This window comes from Microtus ochrogaster, unplaced genomic scaffold (genome assembly GCF_000317375.1).
Source record: "Microtus ochrogaster isolate Prairie Vole_2 unplaced genomic scaffold, MicOch1.0 UNK70, whole genome shotgun sequence".
Lineage (NCBI taxonomy): Eukaryota > Metazoa > Chordata > Mammalia > Rodentia > Cricetidae > Microtus > Microtus ochrogaster.
In genome coordinates, this window is record NW_004949168.1 from 1,828,138 (window position 1) to 1,836,826 (window position 8,689).

General features: G+C 38.1%; 1 protein-coding gene across 5 annotated transcripts in view; it reads left to right on the forward strand.

The window, feature by feature from the left end:
• Dcaf6 (DDB1 and CUL4 associated factor 6) overlaps positions 1–8,689 on the forward strand; it is a 118,007-nt gene that overhangs the window by 89,046 nt on the left and 20,272 nt on the right. For all 5 annotated transcript variants that reach the window (XM_013354808.2, XM_026777519.1, XM_013354809.2 and 2 more), the window contains 3 exons: positions 499–614; positions 1,904–1,972; positions 2,194–2,512. In XM_013354808.2, coding sequence (XP_013210262.1) covers positions 499–614; positions 1,904–1,972; positions 2,194–2,512 — 504 coding nt within the window. The remainder of the gene's footprint in view (positions 1–498; positions 615–1,903; positions 1,973–2,193; positions 2,513–8,689) is intronic.

Below are 8,689 nucleotides of genomic sequence, written 5' to 3' on the forward strand. Positions count from 1 at the left end.
CACACACACACCCCCCCCCCAGGACTGACAATGTTTCACTGGGGCTTCCAGTCATCTCAATTTTTAAACATATACAACATTAGAGTATAAGAGGGGGGGTATGATTAAATTCTATAAAATCATTAATTCTGTAGATGGAAAGGGAAACATATAATTCACTTAAAATTCAGTGGAAACTGGGACTGAAGGTGTGACATATTAGCATGTATGAAGTCCTATGTTTGATTCTACACACATGCACATACACACACATTAAGGGGCATGTAGAAATGTGTAGCAGACAAGAAACATCAAAATAGTAAATTAAAGTGCCCTCATTTTAAAATCTTTCTAAGATGATGTGTGCTGGAAGCCATCATGATTTCTTTTTTTTTTTAATGACTTTTCAAGTACTTATGTTCTGAATTTTATAATACGCTTTTAAGTTGTAAAATATAAAGTTAAATCAAAATTCTTTTGTTAACTTTTGGTAGAATCATGTATCTTCTTCTAATACAGGAGCAGTACAGCCTCAAGTTCCAGAGGAAATGGGAACCATTGCAAATCTGAGGGTCAGGAGGAACCCTCGGTCCCACAGAGTTCTACGCAAGCCCCTGAAGGAGACAGTGAAACAGGTTAGGTTATTTTTTTTTTTCTCTAAGCAGAAACCTCGGTGCTGAATAGCCACCTTTTCTTTTCTACTCCCCAACAATGGTTCTGAAAGACCCTACAGGCCCCCCCTCAAAACCCCAGCTAGCCGGCTCTCATGAGAACGTTCTGTTTGCTTAGGGAAACAGGATGCCTATAGCCAGCACATGTGCCAAACTTAGAATATCAGCAGTTTACAAAAGAAACAATTTCCCCTATGAAAGATCCCAGCTTAGCTGCTATAACGTCATTTCACAAGGCTCTTGACGGGTCCCTGGCTGCAAAGCAGGATAAGATAGGACAATCTATACGACAGGATGTCTGTGGCCATACATCTGTGCTGAGAAAGGAAAATCCAAAAGAGGAACGGGATATCTATTCCCATACATCTGTGCTGGGAAAGGAAAAACCACCTATGCCCCTTGCCCCATTTCAGCTGACCACTAACCACGCATTTGCTTCTGTAATTTGCTTCTGCTGCCCTCTTTCCTATAAAAAGACCTCCCCCCAGTCTGCAGGCACACAAGTCCTCCGAAAGACTTTGCCGCCCACAGGTACCTGTGTTTACTCAATAAACCTCTTGCTAATTGCATCCTGTGGTCTGGTCTCGGAGTGTCCTGGTTCTGGGATCTTCATCGGAGAGAAAGTCCTCTCTGAGGGTCTTTCAGTTCATTTTTGTTTATTCTCTGTAGAGTGTGATTTTGTTTTACTTTTATTTTTTTTGTTTTTGTTTTTGTTTTTCGAGACAGGGTTTCTCTGTAGCTTTAGAGGTTGTCCTGGAACTAGCTCTTGTAGACCAGGCTGGCCTTGAACTCACAGAGATTCACCTACCTCTGCCTCCTGAGTGCTGGGATTAAAGGCGTGTGCCGCCGATGTATTGTGTGGGGTCAGAGGACAACTTTGTGAAGTCTGCTCCCTCCTTCCACCTTAGCTTGGGTTCTACTGATCAAGTTCAGGTTTCCAGGCTTGCATTTAGCAAGTGTCTTTACCCTCTGAACCATTTCGTCGGGCTCTGGGGTGAGATTTTATTTGAATGTTAAAGGTTTCTGTCACCCAGATAGAATTCAAAGCCGTTTATTTAAAGAAATGTTGGGATGTTATGGTTATATTTATTTTTCTCTTAAAAGCTATATTTAATGATGATGAGATTTATTTGAATGTTAAAGGTTTCTATCACCCAGACAGAATTAAGAGCCATTTATTTAAAGGAATGTTGGGGTGTTATGTTTATTTTTCTTTAAAAACTAGATTTAATGATAATTTTGTTTAACTCTAGGTGCTCCTGAAGAACTATCAGAGAAAAGAACATTTTCAGAAAACCTCACTCAAAACCAGATAGATATAGGTGAGTTGTCTCTCTGTCTTTAGGAAACTGGCTCATAGACAAACCTAAACAGTGTTAATCTGTATAAATCTCTCCAGAGGTAAAGGTCACTTCCAAACGATAGCTGTGCCATTTTCCTGTCTTTTAAGGGAATCAGATTTAATATTAGAACATGTCAGTTCCTATGTTAAGTATGTAATGATAAACACATGACTAACTTATACACGACTTTGTTCTGACAGCACAATCTACTAACCTCCCAGCTGAGCCATTGGATCCTAATTCGGGAGAAAGGAATGACCCAACTCCTGACAGCCCGTGTGGGGTTCCAGAAGTTACTTTGTCTGAAACAGGCCAGGAGGCTTCTGAGCAGACTGGCACTGACAGTGCTACCAGTCAGACTAGCACCCATCCTGAGCTCCCATCTCAAACAGAAGCCATCGCGCCTTTAGCTCACGAAGACACATCAACCAGGGACTCTGCTCTCCAGGACACAGATGACAGTGATGATGACCCAGTCCTGATCCCCGGTGCAAGATATCGAGCAGGACCTGGTGATAGGTTGGTATGTTTTTAATTAGCATAGAATATAAAATATGTAATTCACAAGAGCTTGTTTGAAGCCAAATGAGAGGCTCTTCATTTTTACAGTTGTTTCAAGAGGTGTCACAATCATATATGACACATAGAATTTTAAAACTGCAAATGATACTACATATTCTTTGGGCAAACTGTATGAAGAAGTGAACAGAAAGTGTCTGTGCTCAGTATCTTCTGCCACTGAGGCTTATGCCTCAGTGTGTGGATCAAGAGAGGGGATGTTGAGAATGACTGCCAGGAAGATTATGAGGTTGAGGGGATATTTAGTGTTGTCAGATTGTCCTGTAGAGATTATGACTCCTGGGTTTTGTTTGTTTATTGAAATGGGAGTTGCACTGGGTAGCCCTGGCTGGCCTGGAAGTTGGTCTGTAGACCAGGCTTACCTCGAACTCACAGAGATTCATTTGCCTCTGCCTCCCAAGTGCTGGGATTAAAGGTATGCACTACTAAGCCTGTTTTTTATTTTATTTTGTTTGTTTGTTTGGTTGGTTTTTGCATTTTGAGACAGGGTTTCTCTGTGTAGCCTTGTCTGTCCTGGAACTCACTCTGTAGATCAGGCTGGCCTTCAGGCTGGCCTTGAACTCTCAGAGATTCTCCACCTGTTTTTATTTTAATGTTACTTTTTTTTTTCTTTTTTGTTCTTTTTGGTAGTGTGAGTGTTCTCTTTTGAGGAATACTATGTTTTTCTGTTTTCTAATAATGTAATAACTCAATTAGGAAAATGAAAAAGTACAATGGGTAATAAATATTGTAGCAATACTAGAGAATTGAATTGTTATTATATTTGTATGATTTTTTTTCCATTCTTTGATTATATGGACAGAAGGAAGCATTTTATTTTTGGAGATAAAATACCTTTTAATATCTTTTAAAATCACTAGGCCTGGTGATGCAGGCCTGTAATCACAGCTACTTGTTTGCAAGTTTGCAACAAGAGGATCACAAGTTCCAGGTCTGTCTACAAAACTTAGTGAGGCTGTCACAAAATAAGAAGTCAAAGGAAAGAGGTGGGAATTGCACTCACTTGCTAGCATGTGGGAGGCCCATGTTCACTCTTTGGTACCCAAGGAAGGATAGTGTGTTGTATCCCATATATATGGGAAACTACCTGTATTATTAGTACTCTGTTACCTCATTGTTCCAGAAAATCCAGTTTTATCATTGAAGTCCCAATTCACACAGGAATGAAGTTCTGTTTGGACCATTTCAGATACTTATGTGTTGAACAGACTTTTATCAAACAATCAGTTTACATTTTTGACATAATTAACAAGATTATATATTATAAATGTATAATGAGAAGATTAGTATGCCATTAAAACTTACAATCTAGCCAGGCATGGTAGCTCATACCTGCAATCTGAGTACTTGGAAGGCTGAGGCAGAAGAATTTCTGTTTGTGTTTAAGACCAGCTTTTAACTACATAAAGCATTATGGAGTAACCTCGGATAAAGAATGAAATACATTTAAATATCAAAAACAAAACAGTGACAATACTGTCAAGTTGTTAAGAACATCATTACTTGGGTTTGAATCCACCACCTCCTAACAATCTTTTCCCATATACGGTACTTACTGATTCAAAGGCTTGGTTTCCTTTATATCTCAAGTGGAGTTATGAAAATGAGTCAATCGCAGGACCTGGCTCACATTGAAAATACTGATAATGTCATTAGTAACCAATGTATTTTCTGTGTAAGACTACCTAATCCTGAAAAACAATTGCAGTAAGATTGGCTCAGTGAAACTGCCTCTGCTAACCGTGGAAAGAGATGTTCCTTCCGTCAGCTCTGAAAAATGTTTACTTTGCTAGGGCACTTTTCAAATAATCTTTCCTTATATTCCTACTTAAAGATTAATAAAATGCCTTCCACCTGTTAATTATCAACCTCCCATGGTTTTTGATTGATCAATATTTTGTTTTGAAATAGAATGTTACTATTAGCCCTAGCTGGCTCTGTAACTCAAGCTGACTTTGATCTCTCAATCCAAATGCCAAGGTTACAGGCATGTTGCACCATCCTCTGGCTCAGGATACACACACATGCAAAGAAAACTTTGTTCTATTCCTTACAAGGTCATTACTACTTAATGTATAGAAATAAAGTTACCAAGCATAGCACAAATCGAAAATCAAACTGCTGATTTCTAAAACATCACCATTTTTATAATATTTAGGTGATTGCTTATTCTCCAAAGGTTTCATCTGCCATGAAGTTGGTACCTGATTAACCTAGAAAATTCAGATGTTGAATTAGATTAGTTAAATATTTAGAAGGTTGGTATTTATGGATAGCAGCATGGAACTGCCTCCTCTTTATGCATGGGCTTAAATTAAACTTTTAAAGACCGGATATTATTTAACAATCTGTATAGTCAGGTTCCTTGACCTAAGTTTGGCCTGTATATTACCTAGCTTTTATAGGACATAAATTTATAGGCTAGCAACAGAAATAATAATAAAATTCTTACTCTTCAGGAAACTTAAAAATTTATTGCAGAAGAAAATATACAAGCCATTCAAAGCAAGAGAAAACTAAATATCTGAAACTAAGTAAAATGTCTCCTGTGTAAATCACCAACTGAGGTGATGCTAATGCCATTGTAGCGCTCTTTCAGCATTATAACCGGTTCCCTCGAGACTTGCTTTGTCTTTTCCCAGGTTTGGTGTTGTTTTCATTTGTTTGTTTGTTTATTTGGATATACTTTTTTGTTGTCTCATTTTGTAGTCCTGGGGCCTTGAATTCAAAGTAATCTTCTGCTTTAGCCTCTGAAGTAATGGTATTACAGGCAAGAGGCACATCTAGCCTCTCCTCCTAGCTCTTTACCAGAAGCTTGTAAGTGATAAAAACAAGACTCTGGAATCTGGTCTTTCTGTGGTGTCCAGCTTCCCTAGCTCCACTTGCTGTGTAGCTAGGGTAAAGAGTGTGCCTGCTGTGTTGCCCTCTGCATCATCCTGAGGCTGCTGCCATCTTGTTACTGCTTAGTGATGGACCATTTGCATGGCCTCAGGCCCAGTTTGTTGCTTCTAAATTTGGAGGTAAACAATAGATTTTTTTTTTTTTTTTGATTTTTCGAGACAGGGTTTCTCTGTGGCTTTGGAGCCTGTCCTGGAACTAGCTCTGTAGACCAAGCTGGTCTCGAACTCACAGAGATCCGCCTGCCTCTGCCTCCCGAGTGCTGGGATTAAAGGCCTGCACCACCACCGCCCGGCCTAGATTGACTTATATTTTAAAAGGAGCAAGTTTTAAGGGAATTGACTTGTAAGAACCCAAATCATTTCCCATCTTGTAAAAGTAGCAATATTTGGGCTACTTTCTGTCTCTGAAGAGGCATTGGTGAAACACCCAGCTAGTAGAACACAATCTTGGTTACTACTCTGTCGCCATTTGACCACTCTAGGCCAGGCTAGAAGTGCAGTGTGCCATCAGTGTGCCCCAGAACACTTTCTTGCTGCCATTTAAAAAGCCCAGTCAATTAATTTAGTTAGGGTAGAGAAATGGTCCTCATAGTAAGAATGGTAAAAGTCAAATAGTTAAAAAGTTAAATGTACAGTTAGTTAAATTTTTATTTAAATTTCTCCGAAAAGCTATATAGTATATGTCACAATTTTGTCCTGATTTTAATTTTAATTTTATTGTTTTCTAAATTGAACTTTTAAATGAAGCCTTAAAAGTTTCATATAGTTAAGCCCTTGATATATATGTTTAATTTAAAATACCAAACAGCCCTTGTACTTCAGAGTAATGATTTCCATAATTCATCTGCTTGTATTCTTTTTGCATTTTTGAACTTGCTATGTATTTGAAGGTGGCATTTAATTCCTGATCTTCCTGCCCCCACCACCAGGGTGGGATTACAAGCAGGGCCACCATACTTGACTATTAGAATTCTTAAAGTTCTGTTAAGTACTAAGCGAGTTTGCATTTTAAGGCTGAAATGAAGCATGATAAGGCAATGCCTTGAAAAATAAAGGCCATAGCAGCAACATAGGTAATTTAAATGTGAATGCTCTTCTCTAACTATAGCAAGTCTGTGTAAAAACAGCTGGAACTCTATAATAGAGGTATTCAGACATTTTTTCCCAAAGGGCAAAATAATAAATAATTTAGGCTTTGCTAGCCATGAGGTAAAGTGGAAACTATTACATAGGCACTTCTATAGCTATTTAAAATGTAACCATTAAAAATGAGAAAACTGTCCTTAGCTAAAGGTCATAAAAATAACTGACCAAAATTTAACATAAAAGCAGTTTGCTGTTGCCTGCTTTATAACAGATAGTCACAGAGAGAACCTGGATATATCTCTTAATGTCTTTACTGGCAGACATCCAGATTTTTAAAAGAAATGGGTCCTCTTTTTCTAGGATAAAAGCATAAACCATTAAATATAAAATAAATTGGTAAAAATATATTGTGTTCACTAATGGCGGTATTAAAAACAAGTAAAATTGGTATGTTTATTCCTTCACTAATTTCATATGCTGGATTTGTGAACATCAGAATGTACCTTGGGAATGAGAAAGTGCCTGGCTTTTCTTTCTTTTCTTTTGAGGACAAGATCTCCTAGTGTGCAGCCCTGGCTGGCCTTGAACTCTGCTCTGCCTCCAGAGTGCTGGGATTAAAGACTTGTAGCACCACACCCAGCAAGCTTTTTTCTTGGTAATTTTCTTGTAAGCTCTTCTTACAGTGCCAGCTTCATCATGGAGTAAATGGAATGATGACTTTTTTTTTTCTTGATAAATCAAAGAAGAAAACAAAATTACTCTGAAAAACACAAGCAAATAAGACTTTGTGAAGCCCTTACTTAGTACACTGAATAGCTAAATCATTAGGAAGAACTCATTAGAACTATAACAATTTAGTTATAGTTCTAATGAGTTCTTCCTAATGATTTAAAGTATTCAGCCCATATTGCTCCATTAATTATTTTTACCTTTTTATTGTTTTATTTGAGCTATACATTTTTCTCCACTCTCTTCCCTTCCTCCCCTCTTGCCTTCTACCGTGCCATTATTCTAAAGTGTATATCATTTGCAGAGAAATTTTGGTCCATCCAGTCTTTCCAGACTCTGTGGAGCCAGAATTCTTCATACTATAAAAAGAGATGCTGGCATACCAGCATTTCTTCACTCATTATTTCTGATTCATTTAATGATTCCACTTGCTTTATTAAAGAAAATTGCAGACGAAATCATCAAAGAGAAAACCTAGGATTCCTAGGGAGTTAAAAGCCCTGGTACGCCATTTGCTTGTTCCTGTTTTGTGGTTCAGAGTCAGCTTCATGGCTTATTTCCCAAAGTGTAGTTCAGCCCTGAGGTTCTGCAACTGGAGGTGTTCAAAGTCAGTCCTGCCCCACATTGTGGCAGGATTAGGGCTGACTTACTGGGAAGGAAAAGAGATTCACTGCAGTCTTCCTTCTGATCTTATTCAGTGAGTATATCTCTTTCCTTGACATTGTTTTTATTGAGCTATACATTTCTGCACATTCGTCACGTCAGGGACGATCACAGAGGGGAACAAAATCCTTTATATTGAGATGATTGATGACAAAAGTGGTGACTATAATGTTTTACATATTTGGTTTTTAAATCTTCATAAGTGACATTAGTTATTATGTTCCCTTCACTAGATTTAATATCAGAGGAACAGCAGTAGGTGATAGAATAATGAGGTAATTCAGAGTGCTCCTTCATTTCTTCTTTATGGTGGATTTACCAGGTCCTCTCTTTTCACAGCTAACCACCTTACCTATTAACAGTTAATAACCTCCTTTGACCTTACTGATCTCCTAAGTGCTAAGCATTGTCAACAGGTTGCTTTTCACAGACTGTACTGATCTGCATGTACTGCATGGGAGTAGAATGAAAAGATGTTCTGTGTGCAGATGTGACTGCATTCCCTCTGTGTGGCAACACATAACTGTTGTCTGATAGGGTCCCAAATACCAGTTACTTGCTTTGAAGTTGGTTGAAGAATGCAACTTATGTTTTCTTTAAAACTTGATTGGCATAATAATTAAATAATTAGAAGTTTTTGTCATTCATATGTTCTTTTTTTTTTTTGGTTTTTCGAGACAGGGTTTTTCTGTAACTTTGGAGCCTGTCCTGGAACTAGCTCTGTAGACCAGGCTGGTCT